This window comes from Pararge aegeria, chromosome 12, assembly GCF_905163445.1.
Source record: "Pararge aegeria chromosome 12, ilParAegt1.1, whole genome shotgun sequence".
In the NCBI taxonomy this organism is placed as follows: domain Eukaryota; kingdom Metazoa; phylum Arthropoda; class Insecta; order Lepidoptera; family Nymphalidae; genus Pararge; species Pararge aegeria.
The window spans coordinates 15,964,499-15,990,132 of NC_053191.1; the positions used below are offsets into that span (position 1 = coordinate 15,964,499).

The following is a 25,634-nucleotide window of genomic DNA, read 5'->3' on the forward strand; positions in this document are numbered from 1 at the left end:
AATAAACATGTAAATTTATGAATTGGGAACTATGGAAGATTTATTCTCATTTCTAATTTTCTTTAGGGTGAGAAGTACGATGGACGGCGTGCCGATGTCTGGTCCTGTGGCGTTATCCTCTACGCGCTACTTGTTGGAGCTCTTCCATTCGACGATGATAACTTGAGACAATTACTCGAAAAGGTACTTCTTTTCATCTTTATCCTCTATCTTCGTACAGCCATAGATTTTAATAATATATTAAAATCTCTGGCTTCACGTTGACCTCACAGAATATCGCGAATGGCTCTTCCAATATAAAATATTTGTTTCGTTTGTTTGCCTTTTTCAGCACAGCTAGCTTATGCAGGAGACAAAAAGTTTTGATTATATCCACTGAATTGAGTATAAAATTGTGGAAGAAGTTAAACATAATGTGGATTTCCCTGTTGAGAAAAATGTCTCCTGTCCATGCTAGCTATGCTGGGATGGTTTAAGCAAAAGAAAAACCCAAAGGAACAGTAAACAAATGAAACAAATGTATCAATAAGGAATTTAGTCGCGAGTGGATCTACCAATTAGAATGAATTTTCTACTTTATTTTGCGCCTTTTAATCGTTATGAATCTTAAAACTATCTTGTTCTGTCCTCTGAAGAAGAAGAATAATAAGAACTATGTCTTATGAATATCTCTATAGCCTTTTGAGTATTCCTTATTCAGCATAGCATCTAAGCAATTATTAATTTACATTTCATCACCATCATATTAACCATTGCATATCCACTGCTGGACATACATCTTTTGTCTGCAACTTGCTGATGACCTTTCATCTTGAAGTGTAAAACTGATTTCAATAAAATATTGCTATTTTGTGACCTTTTACCTCACTCACACCTAAGATTTATGTAAAATTTTCAGTCAAATGGCACTGGCTTTTTGAATGAATTATCTTTATAGCTAGCTAGAAGCATATCTTCACAATAAAACTTTCTCTAATTTCATTGGAACTGAATAGAAAGGCCTCAAGAGAGTCTATTTATTGCATTCCAGTTTTAATCTAGTCTAAGTTATCTGTATTTTATTGTGTTATATATTAAGATAGGTGCTGCCTATAATAAGCAAGATAATAAGTGATTTGAAACTGTTGTGTTCCAGGTAAAGCGAGGGGTGTTTCATGTGCCACATTTTGTACCACCCGACTGTCAGCAGCTGTTGAGGGGGATGATAGAAGTCAACCCTGAAAAAAGAATGACTGTAAGTTCTATGCTGATGCATTTAACTTTAAACAATTCTCTAAACTCACTTGTCTACATTATTGGGAAACCGAGGACCGAATGAAAGAAGTTTTCCGACCATTAAGAGTCAGTGGGCACATCATTATCCTTAGCCTAACAACATCCCACTGCTGGGCACAGGCCTCATCTCTTATAGGACAGAGGGAATTAAGGCAGACTTTCTGAGTCTAAGGCGGTGGGTTCGATTCCCACTACTGGAAAAATGTTTGTGTGATGACCATGCATGTTTTTCAGTGTCTGGGTGTTTATATGTATATTCTAAGTATTTATGTATATTATTCATACAAATTTTCATCAGTCATCTTAGTACCCAAAACACAAGCTACGCTTACTTTGGGGCTAGGTGGCGATGTGTGTATTGTCAGTACAGCGAAAGCTGTTTAGTCTATTATATAAAAATAATACTAATAATGCACACATCGCCATCGAGCCCCAAAGTAAGCGTAGCTTGTGTTATGGGTACTAAGATGACTGATGAATATCTTTATGAATAATATATTACATAAATAATTAGAATATACATATAAACACCCAGACACTGGCAAACATTCATGCTCATCACACAAACATTTTCCAGTTTTGGGAATCGACTCCACGGCCTTCGGCTCAGAAAACAAGGTCGCTGCAAACTGCGCCAATCGGCCGTCAAATAATAAGTTTAATATGATTGCTAATCAAATAATATATGATCAATATGATTTCTCTGTAAGTGTATATGTAAAATTATTCTTTAAGAGAAATAAATTCAAATTCAAATTCAAAATAGATAAATAAATAAAGAATTATTCATGTAGGCCTATCACAGGCACTTATGAAGCGTTCATACATATATTATGTTTATATAATTATAAGGGGATGGTGATAACTTCGTTCGCCAACTTAAACCTAAAGCTACGAGGGTGTACGAGGGTAAAATGATTCTTTAACCTGATACAATAATCATTACAGCTAGCAGAAATCACCCGCCACCCATGGGTGACAGCGGGCGGTAGAGGGGAGCTAGAACAAGAGCTCCCCATGATGGAAGTGGTTCAGACCAGGGTGCTACCCTCAGCGGAGGCCATCGACCCTGACGTCTTGCAAGCTATATGCAGTCTTGGCTGCTTCAAACAAAGGGACAAACTTATACAGGACCTGCTGAGTCCACAGTGAGTAGATTATACGCTTGTTATTTCTTACCAATGTTATAAATTCCTTTTTATATTATAAGATGGCAGCAGGCTAACCATGGGCTTAAACCGTCATACTCCTAATAGGAGCTTAGTCGTATTTCTTTGTCTGTAGGCTGGTAAGCTAACAAAGCCTCCAACCAAAACAAAGCAAGACAAAATGAATTCCCTTATTGCCAGGGTTCCGAACAGGACCTCCCTTGAGACCTCCTAGCACAAATTACCACTCCAAAAATTAATCGTCATCTTTTAAAGAAAGTTAGTCTAAAACATTTATTTTTTTGCAAAGAAAGATTTATAATATTTAGTGAAGTGAGTGATTTAAAATTTTCTAAGCTATGCATGCAAGTATACTTTGTAATCCTAGTTTTTGTACAAATAGTATAAACCTTTATTATTATCTAAGCGAGTAAAAAATTGTTGTTTTGACTCTAAAACCAAAATTTATCAAAATCATCTAGTATCAGAAAGAAGTTATTTGGTGGACCTTTTTTTTTGTTATATAATACAGAGTACAATAAAATAACTGCAAAAATAAAGCTACATTGATGATATTTGTTTTGAACACTAGACAAAGCGTTCAAGTGTCATGTTACACTAATTTTGTAAAGTGGTTAAACAATGAAACTTTTTTTAACTATAACTAGAAAAGTGCCTAAATTGTAGTACTAAATTGATAAGCATTTAAACGAACATTAATGAATAAATGAATTTTATTGTACACGACAGATAAAATTCAAAGATACAAATACAATGAAGCAATAATATAGATATACATCAAGTTTTGTATGAGACACCAACAATGCAAAGATACCTTATGATGTCTTAGCCGTTATCACTAGTTTAAGTTGGAGAGCTCGGTAAATAATATAATCGCGAGGGAATACCCTTTCGCCACCAAAATCTAAAGAGCGACCTACGAAACTTTCATGAAGTGAAAAAACAATACCTAGTTCGTTATTTTCTGAGAAAATATTTGAAAAGCCCGTAGTGTGATGAAAAACGTCGTATGAAACGCGTACGCAGTGATCATTACAATGTGATATGACATACTTATTGCATAATGTACTATTAAAGTTAGTGTTTCTTTTCATTAATTCTAGTCACAACACAGAAAAAGTGATATACTTCCTATTATTGGAGCGTAAAAGAAGAAGGCCTGCGCGAGACGACGAACCTCGACCCCCCGCTCCCGCACCCCCCTCAGACCCACCCAGGAAACGACTTGATACCTGTCGGGTGAGCAGATATATATGATACATGTTTTCCTTTTTTTTTTATTTACCACATGAACTTTGCTGCTATCACACGTGTAACACACACACACACAAGTATTATGTGTAAATAAAGAAAGTTTTGACTTTGACCCACCTTAAAAATAAATAAATATACTACGAACACACAACACCATCTAGCCCCAAAGTAAGCGTAGCTTGTGTCATGGGTACTAAGATAACTGATTAATATTTTTATAAATAATATACATAAATACTTATAATATACAGATAAACACCCAGACTCTGAATAACCATGTTGATAAGACATTTTCTAACTGTGGGAATCGAACCCACGGCCTTGGACTCTGAAAGCAGGGTTGCTGCCCACCGAGCCAGTCGGCAAAAGATAGACATAATGCTGTCGTAGCTTTTTTAGACACGAACGCGTCGGAAGCTTTCTAAGGGATTTTTTTCCCGATCATGCAAATTTATATTAATGCACCAAATTTTATCCAAATTTGTTCAGCCGTTTTTGCGTAATTGAGTCACAAACATCCACTCTTTCTCATTTATAATATTAGTAGGATAGTAGGATAGTGGGATAGTAGGATTTGATTGTAGGATAAACGAGAAATTGTCCTTTACGCCCTCAATGCCAAAAATCGAGTTGATTGGCTCTTAATGCCAAAAATATCTTTGTCAAAGATTTTTGGCATTGTTGGAAGGATGGAAATTAACATAGGTAACTTTTTATCCCATCGAAACAAACGGTGCCTGCGGGATTTGTGAAAAACCGCAATAAACGCGGCCAAAGAATGTAGGTAGCTGCTAGTATTAGTACAGATTGAAAGAATAAAAAAAGTTTGCATTTGTTTGTAGGTGAATGGTCAATCAACGCATTTTGGACAGATAAGCGAGGGGTCGCCGATTACGCCAAGACGATCACAGTTTAGGTAAGAAAACCATTGCATAATAAACAACAATCAAGTAACAGTTAAATGTCTATCGTCCAACATAAGGGTAATGATTTACGTTCAACTTTTTTTCTACAAGTCAACCCTTGACTTCAATCTCACAAATAAAATGAAGTATATGATGGTTACGGGCCAACCTGTTAGAAGCATTGCAGTTTTATTAAACCCATAACATCGCGTTCTATACGACATCGTACTGGAACGTTAAATCGCTGGGCGGCGTGTATTAGGCACAGCCTAAGAGCCTTGACCCAGACCAGACCAAAGAAAATCTAGAAATCTGCCCCTGCCAGGGATCGAACCGGGAATACTTATAAAATCACTGCGCCAGAGGTGTTGACAAAAACGTAACGGTTATTCTTGCGTTACACGACTTAAACACCTTAAACATTGCTGTATCGTCTTTTTGTAACATCTATACTATTTTTTTCTAAATTGTCTTATAATGTAAGCAATCTTTTCATTACTCTTTATTCACGTATGTTTTGGAAATATAATAAGACAAGTGTGATAAAATATTTAAAAAGGAACACTGTAAAAAGATATTTTCTTTATAACAATAATAAAAAAAACTCTTTATTACGAATAATAAAAATACATAACAGGAAACAAAACTTATGGTCTTAGATAAGTAAGGGCGCCTTACGCCTAACGTCATACGGCCCTTACGCCCTAGGGCTTTATGAAGGTGTGCTTTTAAATATAAACTTTACACTAAGGCTGTCCACACACAAGTAAATTTTATTGCATATTGTCTATAATATTGCGGGGGCGTATTGAAGAGTTGAAGTATTGTTATAAAATATTGTAATATATAGTACACTAGCTTTTGCCCGCGGCTACGCTCACGTTAAGTTAAATTTTTGATTTGGTAAATTTTAATTACAAAGGTTTAAAAAAATGTCTTGTCTTAAAAAATTAGAAACTTTCATATAAATTTTCATCCCCTATTTTATGCCTATGGAGTTGGAATTTTCAAAATATATGAAACACGTTTTTCTTTATTTTTAATGGAAAACCTAAAATCAAAGTTCAATAAAAATACATTAATCAATGAAGGATTTTAAACAACCTTTGGCCCCCCATTTAATCATCTGAGGGTTAGAATTTTCAAAAAACCTTCCTTAGCGGATGCCTACATTGTAATATCTATCGGTGTGCAAAATTTCAGCCCGATCCGTCAAGTGGTTAGAGCTGTGCTTTCATAGATCAGTCAGTCAGTCAGTCACTTTTGCCTTTTATATATATAGTTTCAAATTTTTGCAAACTATTAAATTAGTTGAGTGTTTATGAGTCACAAATAATGATTTGTAAGACCAAAATATGTACCACATTCCAGCAAATGAGAGTTATTCTATTCTATTCTATAACGACTGTGTCCGGACAGCCTATAAAGTAACAAAAAGTTTGTTTAAATTATAAGACAGTTAAGAATTTGTTTTTGCAAATAAATGATTAGTATATGCTATCTACGTAGAAGTGGTATTGAAATAAATGCATTGAGAACAGGTTTGGTCGTAGCAGGTCCGCTTCGGGACGACGGAGCGAAGGTCGGAGCTCCCCGCAACTTTCTGCCAGCCCCCCAGGTAACACCCACTTATCTTTACTAATATCACTAATTTGTTACTATAGTCAATTTTTAGGGGTCCGTACGACCCTATCTGTCCTTCCGTCCTACAGTCACCAGGCTGTATCTTTTGAACCGTTAAGGTACGACAGTTGAAATATTCACGGATGATGTATTTCTGTTGCCGCTTTAAAAACGAATACTAAAAAAACAGAATAAAATGTATATTTAAGGGTGCACCATAGATAATTTCAAAATTCAAAAATGTTTTGTTTATGTAGACCTTATCGCAGGCACTTATGAAGCGTTCATACATTTAACATGTTACACTAATGTTAGTGATGGTGATAACTGCATTCGTTAACTTAAAAGTAAGGCTAAAAAAAAGGCTTCCAAAGGCGCCCTGGTCTACGAGCTCACCACAAACTTAGCCAGTTTTTTTTTTGTTATCACCATCTCGCATACCTGTAAGATAAAGATAATTTATAGATAATGGTACGGGACCCTTCTTGCGCAAGTGCGGTTCGCGCTTGGCCGGTTTTATTAACTCTATTAAACCATACCCATATGGCAACACTGAGGATCTATTTTAGTTTAATTTAGTACCGACGTAGAAACTGCTAGACTGGTATATTTTAGTTACTTTCACAGCATTATGTCATATGGAATTTTACTTTGGGGTAATGCTGCTGATAGTAGCACTATTTTCGTGCTGCAGAAGAGGGCGGTTCGTTCGATCTACAAAATGGGTCCGAGAGAGTCATTGCGAGATAAATTTAAAGATTTTAAAATAATGACAGTGTATAATAGTCTAAAAATGTCTAAAAATGTCTAAAAATGTGACTGCAATAATATAAACATTAGAAGGAAGAATAAACTTACTGTGTAATATACTAGGTTACATAAAATTCATAATTCGTTTAAAGGAAATTGCATACAATTCTACAATAAATTACCAATTGACATCTTGGAGATGTCTCTTAAAAAGTTCAAAGTTTGTATTAAACGTAAGCTTTTAGAAAAGTCCTATTATAGTATAAAGGACTACGTAATCGATAAAAAAGCTTGGGTGTAAATTATTGCTCTAACCAGGTTGCTCTTCTAATAATTTAAAATGACAGGACGCGTTTGGAACCCTCGTAGCTTTAGTTTTAAGTTTACGAATGCAGTTATCACCATCATCTCACTACCGTGTAATTCTTATGTACGCATCAAAAGTGCCACCTATGCCTACTTGAATAAAGATATTTTTGACTTTGACTTTGACTTTACTTTAATTTTTTTTTATATCAGGTCACACTCCGCATCGCGTGTCTTCCTTAGGCGGCACCCCAGCAACGCCTGGATCTCCTTTAGGTAAGCAAAGTCAAAGATAAAATTTTCTTTAAAAAAAAAAATAAAGATCAGTTTTATTTATTAAAGCTAAAAAAGAAAGTGCGGAACAGTACTCCGAATTTAATAAAGTGGTAGCCTAATTCTATTTCAAATGTAAACATTGGATTGGCATTCTGTTTTGAAAATATAATTATTATGTATTCTATGTGACATTGTTATTGAATAAATAAATAAATAGGGCGAGAAAATGGTAGACATAGTTGTCGTTATCTCTTAATGTGCTCAAAGCAAGAAGGTTAATTAACACCAAATGATATCACCTTATATATATACGTATTTTTGAGGGTTCTTTTATTTTATTTATTTATTTTTTAATTATGTATTTATAGTAGAGAGTATGTTTATATGTTTTTATATATGTGTGGAATATATTTTATATGTTTTATGTTTATTTTATGTCAATTTTAAGTTTAAAATCCTAATGTTTCACTAATGTTTGTTGTACCACTTACTTATTTCGTATAGCATTTTCTTGTATGCCTTTGGTTGCCTGGAAGAGATCGCTATTTAGCGATAAGGCCGCCTAATTGTACGTTCTACCTTATTGTGCTGTTGTATTTGTATCTCTGTAAATTTTCTTTGTGGTGTACAGTAAAAGTGTATTCATTCATTCATTCATTCATTCACCTTTCAGCGTCGCCGTCGGTGCGTGAGCACCATCATCAAAGGGCGAATTCCACTGGACCAACTATTAGTTTAAATATTAGTAAGTGCATTTTTTCTTAACTGTATTTTATACTTATAGCCAAATTGACAGCCGATTGGCGCAGTGGACAGCGACCGTACTCTCTGAGACAAAGACTGGGTTCGATTCAAATCGTATCTGTTTATCAAAGATCAGCTAAAGTTTGTCTGAAGAATAATAAATGTTTTTAAATTATAAGTATTTATGTATATATTTATTTGACGGCCGACTGGCGCAGTGTGCAGCGACCCTGCTTCCTGAGTCCGAGGCCGTGGGTTCGATTCCAACAACTGGAAAATGTTTGTGTGATGAACATGAATGTTTTTCAGTGTCTGGGTGTTTATCTGTATAATATAAGTGTTTATCTATATTATTAAAAAATCAGTCATCAGTCATCAGTCATTTCAGTACCCATAACGTAAGCTACGCTTACTTTGGGGCTAGATGGCGATGTGTGTATTTTCGTAGTATATTTCTTTATTTATAAGTCCACCAATCCGCACTGGGCGAACGTGGTGGACTACGGCCATAACCTCTTCTCATTGTTTGAGGAGACTCGTGCCCTGTTGTGAGTCGGTAATGGATTGATATGACGATGTTTATTATAAATAAATATATTCCTCAGTTATCTTACACCAAGCTCACGCTTACTTTGGGGATAGGTAGATAATATATTTTTGTAGTTTATTTATTTATTCATTATCTTCCAATTTTAAAGTTCAACAGATGTGTGAAAGGTCCTGTGACACAGCATCATATTTAAAACATTGGAATATACTAAAAAAGCACAAAAAGTAATTAACTTACCGCATGTTTAAACTACCTGCTTTGTTATCCACTTAAGGTTTTTTGTAAATAGCAATAGCTACATTACTAATAAAGTTATAGGATATAGGTTTAAATAAGATTGTTAGTTAATATTAAAATATATTTATAGTACCTGCCTACCTACTACCAATTTTAAACTTCTGATATATCTACCTAATTATATTGAGGGTCTTAATTAAATTCTTTAGATGTTACTTTTTGTCGACGGCACGGTGGTGTACGGTAAAATTCGTAAGAATTTATGATTACACCATAATAGTTTTAAGTCTACTTGTGAATTTTTGTTAATAAATTTATTTATTATTATTTATTTAAGTAGTAGTATAGCTTTTTGTGACAGAGCTCGTCCATGGACCTACAACCGCCACGCTTATTTCTGCCCTAAAACAGCATTGTTGTGTTTCGGTCTAAAAGGCATTGTTGTCGGTGTTATGGCTCATGATGCTTAACATCTACACCTCAGGTTGCAGTGTTGGATTCCAGTGATGTTATTGAGATGGTTTTCTACTTACCATCAAATTCAAATTCAAATTCAAAATTTCTTTATTCATGTAGGCCTATCACAGGCACTTATGAAGCGTTCATACATATTTGTTTACAAAATTGTAACGGGATGGTGATAACTTAAATCTAAAGCTACGAGGGTTCCAAACGCGCCCTGGTCTAAGAAGAGCCCACAACAAACTTAGCCGGGTAAATTTATTTTTTTGTTATCACCATCTTTCAGTAAAATCAAATAGGCAATCTGGATATCTTGGGCCGTCAGTTGATACGCAGCCAATATTAGTTCAAAAGTCCATCAACACAAGTCCGATTAACGTCGAACCGAGCCGAGGTCCGAGTCCTTGAAGGAGGCACCCTCGAGTCGACCCTCCCTCGGGGGTACCCCTTCCCTCCCGAGGGCAACTGTCCTTCCGAAAATAATAATAGGAAAGTTAGTCAGTATGCTCCGAGATCGAAGTGAAGTAGTATCTAAGCGATACTTTAGTAATGAAGATAAACATATGACCTCGGCAACGGTTCTGGAACACGATAGAGTTACGGAAGTGTGTTTTGGACGTCGGACTGAAAATTTAATTAAAGTCTTCAAAAAGTCATCAGGTGTTCTAATTCCAGGTCTTCGAATCCTAGCACTTAGCATTATTCTATAGCTTTATTAATCTGTGACAGGTGGCGAGCCTGGTGAGGCGGTGATAATAATAAACGAATCGCCCATTATGGGCTCATCGGTAGCGGTTCGGCCGCACAGCCCCTCGCAATCGCATAGAGGTAAATATTGACCTTTAACATGCTCTGCTCTATTCGAAATTTATTTCGTGTGTTTTAGTGTGTGCATGCACACGCACAGACACACACACACACAGACACACACACACACTCACACACACTGTTGTAGCTTTTTCTTCTTTCTTTCAATTGAGTTTTTTTATTGCTTTGTCTTTGGTGTACAGTAAAGTGTATTTGATATGATTTGAGGATATAATAAATAAGAATGGTCTATCTATGAGTATATTAAACACATATATTGAGGTACTATGTACTTCTCTTACCACTGACGCAAGTAAGGGTTCTTTACTCGTATTATTTTTTCGCAGTGCGAGAAAGATCTTCGCTACCCGGTCCACCAGGGTCGGCGCAAACGCCGGCTCAGACCTCCCTGTTTCCCAATATTGGGACCATTGCAGGTACGTGCTCTATTGTCAAGTTTATTAAACCTTTTTATATTTTACATCCGAGCACTAACTGCAGTCGCTTGAAATCTTAAAACTAGCGGTCCCTCGCGACTTCGACCGCGTATAAATCAACCTTAAAAGACAGACAACCTTGAAAGGCTGAATTTTTTTGGAATTTTTAATGGGGAACATATTTGTCATACATGATTTTATCGAAACTTCAACCGATAACCGATAGCGCACGCAGCGGTTGCTCTTATAAGGGAAAACCCCGATTTTGAAACATTCTTCATTGGTGGTGTGCTTCTATTGGTCTCAGCGTGATGATATATAGCCAATAGCTTTCCTCGATAAATGGGCTATCCAACACTGAAAGAATTTTTCAATTCGGACCAGTAGTTTCTGAGATCGTCGCGTTCAAGTAAACAAACTCTTCAGGGTTTCTTCTTAGACCAGGGCGCGTTTGGAACTCTCGTAGCTTTAGTTTTAAGTTGACGAATTTAGTTATCGCCATCAACTCACCTACATGTCATATTTTACATGCATTGTACGCATCCAAAGTGCCATCGATGTGCCTAAATATTAGACTTTGAATTTGACGTATAAGAATAAGATGACAGTTTTTTTTGACAAACCATGACGCAAAAAAAAAAAAAACAAAACTACGACCTAAAACCTTAAACCCTTCTCACACTGAGATGAGACCCGTGCCCTGTAGTGAGTTTATAATGATGTTGTTGATGTTCTGTAATGACAAGGTTGCTTGGAAGCATCCGGCTCCGTTTTCATCTCTCACAAGATAGAAAAATGAATTTTAAAATGTAAAATGTAAATTGTTGATATTGGAAAAGAGCATCTGCTGAGTTTCTTGCCGGCTTCTTCTCTGTAGAATCTGCCTTCCGAACCGGTGGTACAGTCAATACACACAGACAGACTTGACGTTTCAGAAGTGCTTATATTAGGCCTACTTGAAATAAATGAATTTTGAATTTTTTGAATTTTGAATTTTGCTGGCATCTTTTAGGGGTTCCGGCAGGAAGTTCAGGGTCCGGTGCGGCAGCGCCGTGGCGGGCGAGATTGGCGACCATCAAAAACTCATTCCTGGGATCACCTCGCTTCCACCGCAGGAAAATGCAAAGTGAGTAACTTCAGATTACACTTCCTTTCCGTATTTTTACCCTTCTTTCTGTATCGACTTTTATCCTTGAGTGTATTCGAGTCCCAACCACAACTAATATAAGATACCATAAAGTATTTAGGATTTACCGGTGAGCCGAAGCAACCAAGTTATAGAAATTGCTGCACCAACGCGTTCCCTCTCGTTTTTTCCTAACGTCAAAGGTTGTCTGGAAGAGATCGCTTTAGTGATAAGACCGCCTTTGCATGCTCTATTTTCTAAGTTCTTCTTCTTCTGTATTTGTGTTTAAATTATATAAAATGTGTGGGTGCAATAAAGACTTCAAACAAACAAAGAATCTACTTCAAATGCCATCACTCAAATGATGAGATAGTAGTCCTTCAGACGACTCTTAAATATTGGAGGGGAATTATTTCCACGGATTTCAGCAGGCAGATTGTTCCAGAGTAAGTTTAGTGTAAGAACATATTTTTTTTGCCACGCTCTCTAAGGCGTATTGTTGGTTCCTTATATTGTATCTACCAACATTGTTAAACTAATCAATTAATGAATTGAATTGAATTCCTTATCAGGAAATTATAATCAATTGAACTTTTGGAGTGGCACAAAAAGCCTTACTGCTACTTGTTCTAATAAAAAAAAATTAAACATAAATACCAAATAACTGCATAGAAATCTGCAAAAGTAATTCAGATAGTTTTATGATACACACACAAAAGATAAAATAAATTCTAATGCAGGTAAAGCATGACCCCTCAGTCGATTCCCAAACAAATCTTCCTAAGTTGGTCCAGACTGTAAGTCATTCTTCTATTTATTATTTGTTTTTTATAGAGTAAACATTGCGGTTTAAGAAATTCAGACATGTTCAGACATGTTCGTGAAAATTATTCACTTAAATGAAAACTGTAGTCAGAGAGTGCTACACAAAAGACTTAATTCAATATGCCAAAATAATTGATTCATATGCAGCTATCCGTCAAAAGGATACAAAAATATGAGGGTAGTATGGTACCATTGTAACAAAAACCCAATATCGCTAGGCTAACTACGTCATGAAGGGGATATTACGTAGGCGTAGAGTAACAAGATGTGCCTCAGTTTGTAGATAGAAGACATCGTTATTATTTTTCATTTAGTAGGTGGACTTTCAATAGTTTTTTAAAATTGTAGAAACTTTTACTTTCTTTCATACTCTTAGGGAGTTTATTGTAGAATTGCGCCCTTTCAAATGTAATATTTTTTTTGCCATAGTGAGTTGTGGGTGGGCGTAGTATAATATTATTTGCACTTCTTAACTGCCTCAATTGCGGGAATTTATTTTTAATAGTAAAAGTTGTATTTGTATATTTCTTTTGTTAACATTTTTCGAATTAGAATGCACATTCAACACACATTACCTCCTTAAATTATATATTATAGGGACTTAATTTGCATAATCAATAGATTGACACTTTCTTAAAATGGCCAACTCCTTTGACCTTGCGATTTCCATTTCCAGCGTCCTCCGAAGAAGTCCACCTAACGCCGGAGTCGTCCCCGGAGCTAACGAAGCGATCCTGGTTTGGTTCCCTGCTGCTGTCAGCCGACAAGGAAGAAACGTTCACAGCCCTTGTTAAAGGGAAGCCCCTGGCCACCGTCAAAGCGGATTTGATACACGCTTTCCTTAGTGTGAGTAAAATTCAATTTCTAAATCCAAAATATTGTGTTCATGCAAACCTATCACAGGCACTTATGAAGCATTCATACATATACTTTATTTACCATTATTGTGAGAGTGATGGTGATAACAACATTCGTTTACTCAAAACTAAAGGTTCCGAACGAGTGAATTATGTCTCGTCAATCTCTATAGAAAAAATATGAGTAACGGTCAGAAATAAATAGCCATACTTGTCCGAGACCACAAAAAACTTAACCGGGTCAATTATTAATTAGCCATGAAGTTGGAGAAATTCATACCCAAGCTTTTTTATCGTTCTTAATATTATAAAAGGATACGCTTATGTTTTATAAAAACTTTAAACTTATTGAGAGATGTCTCAAAGATTTCATCCGGTTGTTTGTTATAAAAGAATTTACAAAATATGTTTTTACTACATGACATAGTGAACTTCGTATAACTTAAAATAGATTTAATTGAAAGACGACGTCTTGACGTTTCTGCAACCTCCCAAGCGCAGCGCTAAGCGCCTTATACGTGGAAGTTCCTGGGTTCGATCTCGGGCATGAAAAATTAAGATTTTATAATTTCTGAATTTCTTTTGACATTAACACCCATATTCATATACTTATAAGTGTGTTAACTATTGTTTTTCGTTTCTATCATTTATTATTTTTCTTTTTTTTTTTTTAATTATTAACAATGCTTAAGGATAAATTAAAAAACACTATTAAAAATTTATAAAAAAAATAAAAAAAACTTCCACCCTCCGCTTGCGGGGCTTTTGAATGCCCAAGCAACCGGTGGTCAGGGCTCCAGAGTGAGAAACCTCCTCACAATACGCGCCGTTTCAAGGACTACTGCCTTCTGTATCCGACCCTTGATTCAACAACCAAGCGAAAGCTTCTTGAGATGTTGGTCGAAGCTTGGCGCAAGAAGACCATTGACTGAAACGACGATCGGAACAACAACGGTCGACTCAACATTCCACATGGCGGTAATCTCGTGAGCAAGGTCCAAGTATTTAGATACTTTTTCCTTTTCAGCTTTCACCAGATTATCATCATGTGGAATATATATAAATATTCTATTGTTTTATTATTATCAAGGCTCCTTAGTCTATTTATTTATCTTTTGCCATAGTACTCCATGACCTCGCCTGATATTCAATGTTATACTACTTATGGTATGGTTGTCACTGCGTACCATTTATGACAACTTTGTATGACAAATGTTTTTTTTTACTAAGTTAGCCCTTGGCTGCAATCTCACCTGGTGGTGATGCAGTCTAAGATGGTAGCGGGCTAACCTGTTAAGGAATATGGTAGTCATGTCCCTTATCGGTTTCTACGCGACATCGCACCGGAACACTAAATCGCTTAGCGGCACTTCTTTTGTGGGTAGGGTGGTAACTAGCCAGAGCCAAAGCCTCCCACCAGACCAGACCAGACCAGACCAGATAAAATTCAGAAATTACAAATTCCAATTTTCCCTGCCGGGAATCAAACCCGGGATCTTCTACTTAATTTAACAGTGCTCACCGTTGCGCTAGGAAGGCTTTCAACAATGTGTTTTCTATCAATACATTTATCTATCTATTTATCTATTAATATTTAATAATAATTTTAAATAACTTTGTGAGATGGTGATATAAAAAAAAAACCCGGCTAAGTTTGTTGTGGGCTTCTTCAGACCAGGACGCGCTTGGAACACTCGTGGCTTTAGTTTTAAGTTTACGAATGTTGTTATCGCCATCATCTCACTACCGTGTAATTCTTATGAACGCATCAAAAGTGCCACCAATGGCCTACTTGAATAAAGATATTTTTGACTTTGACTTTGACTTTATTTTGTGTCGCTATGATTTCAGATAGCAGAGCTGTCGCATAGCGTGCTAAGCCCGATGTCGTTTCGCGTCGAGTACAAGCGAGGATCTAACGCGCCCGCCATGTTTCAGCGACACGTCCGCTTCCAAGTGAGTTGCGTTCACCTTCTTATCTTAAGACCCCTCCCTCCCCCCTCCCCCTACTGCTTTGATCGAAAGCCGACCTTGACTAATTAGCACCCGATCGTTGACTAGCTGTTTCCCTCCTTTTGACTGAAGTATGTTTTCCTGAAATGTAAATAGTCTATGCCCGCAATTCATTCTAGCTATCTATACGTAATCAAATATCGCCAAGACTGTCTAGTTTAGAAGCTATTAAATCTATAAATAAATCTAGCCTGCGGAAACGTCTCTCGGTATAAACAGTATAATTTGTCTATTCAAACTACATATATCTATGCTATACTTCAAGGTCAAGATCGGTATTGCTGCTAACCCGAACATGAGTATATGTTACTTATTCAAATTTATTTTCTAAAGTCCCCCTTTTTTCTTGCCAGGACAAAAAGACAAAAGTATCATTGAATTGAAAAATATTCAATTTTTCAATACTATGTTTTCAGGTGGATATTTCGACGATAACGAAAGCGCCGGGCGAGAACGGGAAGGAGTATCTATACGCCATCACGTTTACACTATTATCAGGTATTTATGTTTTTATTGTAAATTTTAAGTTATTTATGTCTACAGGTAATTAATAAACATACTAATTGTTGTTAATAGATACAAATTTATATTTATATAATAATAAAAAAAATAATTAACAAAAAGCAGAATATATCAATTTTAAGTTGTAATAACCCAATTAAAAATATAAAATAGTGTTTTGTTTTTAAAAATAATACTCACAAGGGAGTATAGAGTGGCTTTGTGACGGCATAAAAGAGCGCTATGCCATTTTGCGTGACGGCATACGGTTTGATGTTACTGCCAAGACATCTATTGAGATGTTTCATATTCATTACTATTTATAATGGTAATAAAACCATTTTCGACCGTTTTATGGAGCCGGCCATTTGTTTTTTGTGGTATACAGTGTATACATATACAGTCGCCGCTTTCCGTGGTATACCGATTGACGAGGGGTGCCATAGATTTTTTACCAAAAAGTTCAAGTGCTAGTAGACAGTGGTACCATTTATATTGAACAATAATCTCCAAAATGGCAGCTGAATATAGTCCCTTCACACAATATAGGATATCACTATTTGGAAACCTGTCAATTTAGTTCACACAAGACAAGACCAACACTTGCTCTATAAGACACTTTTACCAGTGAGAGAAATGGAGAGAGAAGAGAAGAGAATAGGTACAACAAAAGAAAAGATAATAAATAGGACGTATGAAAATGCGAATATTACATATATTATAGTATATAAATACTAGCTGTTGCCCGTGACTTCGTCTGCGTTTGTTTTTGTTTTTCGAAAGACATGTGGCATTCGATTTAGGTGTAATTCTACGCACTTTATGTATTTAGGATAGCTAAGCCTAAAATGACGGGTTGGCTGCCGTCTGCTGAGGAGTTGTGTCCCCTATCTCCAATCACATTCATCAGATCTACACGAAATTTTGGGCTAAATTAAACAGAAATTATAAACCTCTAAAGTACAAAAGTAATTATTTAAATCGGTTATCACTTGACAGCGTTATGGTGTAAAATCGTCAAACACCTTCTACCCCTCTCCCAAAAGAACTCAGCTTAATTTCGGGATAAAAGGTATCCTATATTAATTCTAACATCTTCAGAAATATGTGTACAAAGTTTCATGCTGATCGGCTTAGTAGTTGCGTGAAAGCGTGACAAACAAACTTACATTCACATTTATAACATTAGTAGGGATAATATACTGCAATGCAAAGAAATAAAAAAAAAAAACAAGGAGGAAAGACAGTGCTGCTTCAGTCTGCATTTAAAAGTACTGATATTTCTTTGCAACCGAATTGTTACGATTGAGTGTGTGTTACGTTGCTGCAGGTAACATCCGCCGTTTCCGCCGCGTATGCGAGGTCGTGCAAGCGGCCGTCTGTAGAGCGCCGGGGGCATCTCGGGCGCCGCCGCACCACCCCCCTTCCCCCCGTGCGCAGAGGCGAGCCATCGCGCCGCACGGTAAGAGGATACACACGTGTTAAAAAAAAACAGAGGATAGAGATGGCGGTAGACCAGGTATTCACTTCAATACACACTATGTTCAGGATCGCACTTCGATCTTTCATTAATTTGAAAGAAAGAAAAATCGTATTTTTTGTTACACATTTGTGTAATAAAATTGTAAAGTATAAAAATAAAAAAAATGTGTGACAAAGGAGCTAGTGTTGCCCAAATTCAGTCTTGGTCTTGCAGTCTTGGTCTTGTTCTTGCGTTTTTGCAAGACCAAGACCAAGAACAAGACCGCGTATTTTTAGCAAGACCAAGACCAAGACTGACCGTGCAAGACTTGAGCAAGAACAAGACATAGCCTGCAAGACTCTTGCGTCTTGCAGCTAGGACTTAGCGCTATTTCACGGAGTAGTTAGGTGTAACAGTTCGGTGTATAGGTAGGTAGGTACGCTTAGGAATTCTATGAGACGCAAAAAACTATATCAAAGAATATGAAAAACTGGACCTATGCGCATTACGACTAATACCATAAACATAGCGAATAAAAAAATATCTATTAAAATCAAACTGAGTGCATGCATAGTTATGTTTTAACCATCGGCACTTTGATAATGCGGCATCAAAGGTTTTGTACTTACTTCTCAAAGAAATTTGCCGCTTTTCGGAAGTACATGGTTATGATACACGCGCCGGCGGCTTCTTTTGAAATCTAAAACAATCGTTGCCGCCGCGCCGAAATCATAACATTTGACACTATTCATGCAAAATAATTTCGAATTTTAAGAGTACCTACAGGTGTTCCAAAGAATAAATAAGTTTCAGAGTGCTTAGAATGAAAATGAATACATTATACTGATCACGCAAGTAGTATTATGATTAGGATAAAATGGTGAGGATAGGTAGTAGATGTCATAATAATTCATTCTAGTAAGTAATTATAATATTGATTACTTATATGGTTTTAAACTAATTACTTAGGTACTATTATTGTACATTTAGTCATTATATTTCTTAAGTTTTTACAAGAAAAAATAGCAAAAAAGTGTTCGAATATCTCTGAGAGAGATGATGAGAGTAAGTATTTACTAGCTGTGCCCGCGACTTCGTCCACGAGGAATAGTAACTTTGGAGGTATAGTGACGTTCAGGATTTATTTATTTATTTTAAAACTTCTGTCATCAAACATACAAACGAACTCTTCAGCTTTATTCAAATAAATGATAAATCGTAAAACTCTTTTATTAAATTTCTTATAAGTTGAGGGTTCAATCTCTTTCTAGACAGATAAGTATTGTTCTTTAAAATACAGTCAAGTTATTGTAATTAATTTGTTTTTTTACATGTTTTAGCAAATGTAAGCTTATAAATCATAAATGTTTATTAAGAAACAGTTACTTCCATGGAAAACGACATATAGGTCAGTTGATTTTTCGAATTTCTTATCAAATCTTCAGTTATTTATTAATCTGCTTGATCTTTACTATGGCTATGTTAATTCAAGCTCACAATGTTCCAATTCTAATACGTTTTTCTAAGATTTAAAGTAAACTTTAATAAATAGTAATAGACTAATAGGTAATTGCAAGACTTGCAAGACTCTTGCTGCAAGACCAAGACCAAGACCAAGACCAGGTGTATTGGCGCAAGACCAAGACCAAGACTGGCTAAGTCTCGTCTTGTTCTTGCATTTGGGCAACACTAAAAGGAGCTGGCTCAGTATAGCTGCATACTAAAACGCGTAGCACTGGTTTTCAACCAGTTATAATAATTAACAGTATTATTGAAGCTAAATACCTAGTTTCTTAGCAGTAATTATTTATTCTCATGACTAATATTCTTGCTTACTATTAAAGTATTAATTTTATAAAAGATATCATTAAAGCCCACCAGCCTGCATTAGATCAGTGTTGTGGGTCCTGATGTTGCGTCAGATAAGAGATATACTTGTCTGATGCAACATCAGGTACCAACATAGTACCAACAACTTATCTCAACTCCATCACCAGTACATACGACTCTTGTTTCGTCACAACAATATTTCCTTAAGTATATCGTTTCCATTATAAATCATCTGATGACAGGCCACTATTCTATTTTCAGTACACTATCAATGAGTATATATTTGATTTGTTGATATATGTAGTTTAAAGTGAAATTCCCTATTTCCTAACACACGCATCCGCACACACGAACGCACACACTAATTAAATTAAGATTAATTAAATACATTGTTAGCTTAAAAACATACATTTGAGGACATGATTTAACATTTTTGTATTTAATTCAGTTATTACTTTGGGAACCAAATTGTATTTATTGCATTATCATAACATCGTAATATTATAATTATAAGTACATAGTTTTAAATAATGATAATGATTTTTTCACGCCAATCTTCGCATGAACTTCTATGTTTATTTCCATGTTTAAGCAAAAAAAAATTATTAATAAAAAAATGTGTGAGCCGTCACGAGACGCCTGGCAGATGTGAAACATTGAAACTGTTTTATACAAGTTATATGCATAAAAGAACAGATTTCGACAAGATTCAGATATAGCGTACTGAAAAGATAAAGTATTACAAAATTGTGCCATAAAATATTGACTATTAATTAAAGTTTTATTAAAAACAAATTTAAATAACATTGGTACAACTCAACTTCGTATATATTCCATCACCTGTATCGCCACGCCGACAGTCAGGTTTACCCTCGCTTACCTTAATTGGAGATTGTAATAAAAGCAAAACAAATACCATATCCGGTTTGTCTTTGTCCAACAGCAGCGGAAATACCCGACAGTCCGGAGACACCCCACCAGCAGTCCGACCACGACAGCGACTCGTCAGTCTTCGACACCATCAAGAGTCCCACAAGCCATACCTCCATCGACCAATTGGATCAGGTAACTCTCACTATACACCAAATTATAAATCAATAAATAATAAAAAATAAATAAATAATATAGCCCCAAAGTAAGCGTAGCTTGTGTTGTGGGTACGAAGATGACTAATGAACATTAGAAACAAAAATAAACTAGCAGTGCAATATACTAGACTACATACAATAAGTAATTCATTTAAAGGAAATTGTATACAATTTTACAATAAACTACCAGTTGATATCTTGGAGATGTCTCTGAAAAAGTTCAAAGTTTGTATTAAACGTAAGCTTATAGAGAAGTCCGATTATAATATTAAGGACTATGTCAACGATAAAATGCTTGGGTGTAAATTATTGCTCTAACCAGGTTGCTTCTTTAATAGTTTTAAAAGACGATGTGAGATGGTGATAACAAAAAAAATAACAACCGGCTAAGTTTGTTGTGGGCTCCTTCTTAGACCAGGGTGCGTTTGGAACCCTCGTAGCTTTTGTTTTAAGTTGACGAATTTAGTTATCGCTATCAACTCGCTCCTATGTCATATTTTACATAAAAGTTAGGCATCAAAAGTGCCATCTATGTGCCTATTTGAATAAAGAAATACTTGACTTTGATAAATATTTTTTATTGAATAATATACATAAATACTTATAATATACATATAAATACCCGGACACTGTACAACATTCATGTTCATCACACTAACATTTTCCAGTTGTGGGATTCGAACCCACGGCCTTGGACTCAGAAAGCAGGGTCGCTGCCCACTGCGCCAATCGACCGTCAAATTGGCTTATTAAAGTTTTTGACTTACTCCTTTGTTGAGAGAGGCCCACTGCTGGACTAATGACCTCCTAAATGACCACGCTGGGCAGACGGGTTTGTGATCGCAGTAGAACACCGAAGACACTCTACTGCTACTCGTTCGCCCCCTATCCCCTAACTCTCGTCGTTCGACATACTGTATTCTAATTTGCCGTCACTACGAGGTGTAATCGACCCCAGACGAGGTGGACGGACGACATTAGGCGCGTCGCAGGTAGCCGCTGTGTTAAAGCGGCACAAAACCGTGGAATTTGGAACTCCCTACAAAAGACCTATGTCCAGCAGTGGACGTCTATCGGTTGATATGATGATGATGACGAGGTGTAATTAGTGATATTAATCATAAATTATTTTCAGAATGGAACCCATCCCCTAGGATCCAGTTCGTCGGTTACGAGTGGTTCTAGTGGATATAAAGTAAGTTGTTATCAGTTATTTACTTAACGATGACATTGTACGAAATTCATCAAGTATACTCATGGAATGTACTTGTCATTTTGATATATTGTTTTTATGCCAGAAATTGTTGAATGCATGTTTAATGTATTCACAACAAATAATAAAAAAAAAATAACTACTATAAATTATGATTAATTTTAAATTAATAAAAATATCCCACTTCTGAATGCCTGATTGATCAGACTTTCATACAACCATCTAAACCCAATTTAAAAACAACAGGGTTCTCTTTTAACTACACTGTAAAATGTGCAAAACTTTTATCCCCTATATATAAAGTCTTTTACAGAAAGATTATTAGTCTAAAATTGAATTAATGCGGCAATACAATAATTCGATTTTAGGTTAATACCACTTTCATATCACTTGCTACTTTTAACCGTTTAGAGGTAGAATTTTTCAAATGTATGAAGAATTGAGGTAGAAATTTAGGTAGATTTACAGATCAAGTTAAGTTCGTCAAGTGGTTTACAAGATAACGTGTGTAAGAGTCAGTCAGACAAAACATATTTTAAAACGAATTATTCATGCTAAGTAGTATACTCGAAAGAAATTTGGTTAAATAATAATTTAAAGAGAAAAATATTCAGTTTAACAGTAAGACAAATAAACGAGTAATTTTCTTCCCTCAAAGAGTAATTTGGATTATTACGATTAATTAATGTACTAAGATGAGGTGTAATCTTTTACTTTTTTTTTTTTTTTTTGATTTTTATAATTGTAGTTGGAACATAATATAATTATTAAGTAACATCTAACGAAATTTTAAAGTATGTTGTTCATGGTTTAAAAATTTAAAATAAAATAAAATAAAATTTTAAAATACTATTTAATATAAAGAGATTAGTATTTTTGTTGTTTTTAATTGTTTGAATTTTTACTGGTATTTCTACCTCCAAGTGTAAAAAAACCACATAAATAAAAAAGGAAATTGTTATTTATGTTTACCCGATTCGTAGAATTTATCCAGAAATTTGCAATAAAATGCAAACCGGCGCCCTGTACTGGGCCGCTTATGGGTTTATATGATGGTGATACTGAAGTTAAACCCGTTCATGTCACGACATTAATGCAAACCGTGCGATGCCGCGGCGTGTGAGCTAGTTAAGTATACAATCAGTCGTGGGATTGCAGCAAGGCGTGCGCGGGCGCCGCGCCGCCGAGCCAGCCTCCGCCTCCCTCGACCACGAGATCATGAGCTGCGGGCGGGACCTGCCCGGTGAGTGACGAGAGTGCGCCACGCAGACACGCACGCACGCACGCACGCACACACGCACGCACGCACGCAGACACGCACACACGCACGCACGCACGCACGCACACACACACACACACACACACACACACACAAACACACACCACACACGTAGTAATAATATGCACGCAGTTTTTGACGACCTCCCTGGCGCAACGGTGGAGCTGTGAATTTATGAGGCCCTGGGTTCGGTTGCAGTGGCAATTGGGGAATTAAAAAATTCTGAATTTTTTCTGAGCTGGTCTGGTGGCTCTTTGGCCGTGACTGGTTACCACCCTATCGACAAAAACGTGCCGCTAAGCGATTTAGTGTTCCGGTGTAATGTCGCGTAGAAACCGATTAGGGGTATAACTACCATACTCCCTAAAAGGTTAGCACGCTACCATCTTAGACTGCATCATCACTTACCACCAGGTGAGATTGCAGTCAGAGCTAACTTGTAGTGGAATCAAAAAAAAAACACAGACTCAGTTATACACAGATATACGTAATGACACACTTAGTAAACCTCAGACACACGTGGTAGCACACTGACACATGTAGTCATATACAGGTACAAGTGGTTATATACAGATAGATATAGTTATACGCAGATACGTGTAGTCATTAACACAGTTATGTAGTCATATACAGATACACGTAGTTATACAGAGATAGACGTAATCATAAATAGATACACGTAGTCATACCTGCAGCCGTAAACAGATAGATACAAGTAGTGATACCTGAACTAATAAACAGATAGTTGCATACAGACAGACATAGTCCTACACACGTAGTTATACACATATATAAGTCGCCTTACCTGCAGCCATAAGCATCACGTAGCGATAAACAGATATACGTAGTCAAACAGTGATAAACGTCACATTTGTATCCATAAATAGATAGATACACGTAGGAATACGTAGATACGCTTAGTCATAACGGGTAAGCGTATGTCGTACGTATACACGTAGTGAATCAGAGATACGTATTCATACGTAGATAACGGGCAGTTGTCATATATATATACGTAGTCAAACGCACATATACATATATATTTAACAATAATCACAAAAATGAAATATAACTTTCTTTTTAAAGGTACCCATACAAAACGATCGTCATCCGAATGTCGGGACACAACCTCGTCCCCGCGACGCGGGCTCGAGTCCCGGGACAGTTCAATAAAAGACGAGCTCCGTAGGAACAACTCTCTCCGGGAGAACAGGCGGGACTTCCCGCGGGACGTGCGGGACCCGCCAACCACTTCCATCGCGTGAAATGGGGGGCGCGGTGCGTTTTGTGTTGAAGGTTGCCAAAGGTGCTGTGTTGGTTATATCTTGCGCTGTTTCTTTATGTGTTAATACTTGATACCTTGATTTGTTATTGATTATTTTTTTATAAGGGCCAACGCAAACCGTTAACTTTATTGGCTAATTCCAGCCTTGAGATGGGATGACATGGTCTTAGATTTTAAGCGACTAATTATAAAACTGAAGCTAAATCATCTAGCAAGAATTGTATGAAATACAATAAACATTAAACTTAATCCTACTAATATTATAAATGTGAAAATTTGTAAGAATGGATTGGATGTTTGTAAAAACTATTAAACCAATTTTACTTAAATTCGGAGTGGAGATAAGTTGCAACCTTGATGAGACATAGGCTACTTTTTATCTCGGAAAACTGAAACAAACGCGGATAAAGCCGGGAGCAACAGCTAGTATGCTATAATCCGCGAAAAGCAGTAAAAACTGTACGTTTGTACGGTTCTTCAATCTCTACACTCCATTATATAAAATTAAGCTTAATGTTTATTGTCTAAACCAAATTGTCCAATTACTGGTACTCCTTATCCGGAACAAAAAATACAGGATATTTCAATAAGTTTAATTATGATTGATCACTCAGAAAACCCCCTGCCGCTGATTCGTATAACAATACGAAATATATAATGCTGTGGAAAGTGCAAATGACGTCACCAGCATCCCAGAAAGAGATCGCTTGAACTGACCGATCAAAAGTACATAGTTTGCGTTGGCACTTTAACTTTACGATGTTTAAGTTGTTTTAATAGTTTGCACATTAAGACTATGGTTTTAAATTACACGCTATGTGACATTTGTTATTGCCAAGGATAAAATATATTCAGGTTACCTATCGTAAGATAATACGGGGCTTTAGGGTAAGGTTTTTCACATCACTCCAGTAGCATGCCAGTAACTGGATGTATATAAATAGCTGTATAAAACTATGGATTAAAACACTACTTAATTATGTGTATGATCGGTAACAATAAACAGGCTTTTAATCCGAGTACGCAGGTACCAACAATTTTTCCATTTTACCAAATGGAAAAATTCAAAGGTGGCAAAGTTTTTAGTGTACTCCGTGAGTGATAGTTATTTTAACCTATTGGCTGCTCGAATCCTTATAAATCCTTATATTGTTTTTTTTTTTAATAAATAATTATTGAAAAAAACAGTAAATTAATTATAAATCTTTAGTGTCAAAATGTGTTTAAAAAAAAAATGTGTCTATTGAAGGCCTAATTTTATAAAGAAAGTTTTTACTTAAATGACCTTGACACAGCACACGATGTTAAAGCACGCTATTTACCAGATTACGGGAGGATTATGTTTTTCTGTTTAACTAGC

General features: G+C 36.1%; 1 protein-coding gene across 1 annotated transcript in view; it reads left to right on the forward strand.

Moving 5' to 3' along the window:
- Positions 1-24,537, forward strand: part of LOC120627903 (serine/threonine-protein kinase BRSK2) — a 52,848-nt gene extending 28,311 nt beyond the window's left edge. Inside the window, exons 6-24 of the mRNA XM_039896026.1 lie at positions 67-183; positions 1,136-1,234; positions 2,224-2,423; positions 3,548-3,683; positions 4,541-4,614; positions 6,160-6,221; positions 7,496-7,558; positions 8,232-8,303; positions 10,281-10,379; positions 10,706-10,795; positions 11,808-11,921; positions 13,423-13,592; positions 15,455-15,559; positions 16,033-16,114; positions 17,448-17,579; positions 20,353-20,474; positions 21,633-21,692; positions 22,869-22,953; positions 24,076-24,537. Coding sequence (XP_039751960.1) covers positions 67-183; positions 1,136-1,234; positions 2,224-2,423; positions 3,548-3,683; positions 4,541-4,614; positions 6,160-6,221; positions 7,496-7,558; positions 8,232-8,303; positions 10,281-10,379; positions 10,706-10,795; positions 11,808-11,921; positions 13,423-13,592; positions 15,455-15,559; positions 16,033-16,114; positions 17,448-17,579; positions 20,353-20,474; positions 21,633-21,692; positions 22,869-22,953; positions 24,076-24,254 — 2,061 coding nt within the window. The 3' untranslated portion in view covers positions 24,255-24,537. The remainder of the gene's footprint in view (positions 1-66; positions 184-1,135; positions 1,235-2,223; positions 2,424-3,547; positions 3,684-4,540; positions 4,615-6,159; positions 6,222-7,495; positions 7,559-8,231; positions 8,304-10,280; positions 10,380-10,705; positions 10,796-11,807; positions 11,922-13,422; positions 13,593-15,454; positions 15,560-16,032; positions 16,115-17,447; positions 17,580-20,352; positions 20,475-21,632; positions 21,693-22,868; positions 22,954-24,075) is intronic.
- Positions 24,538-25,634: the final 1,097 nt, after the last annotated feature.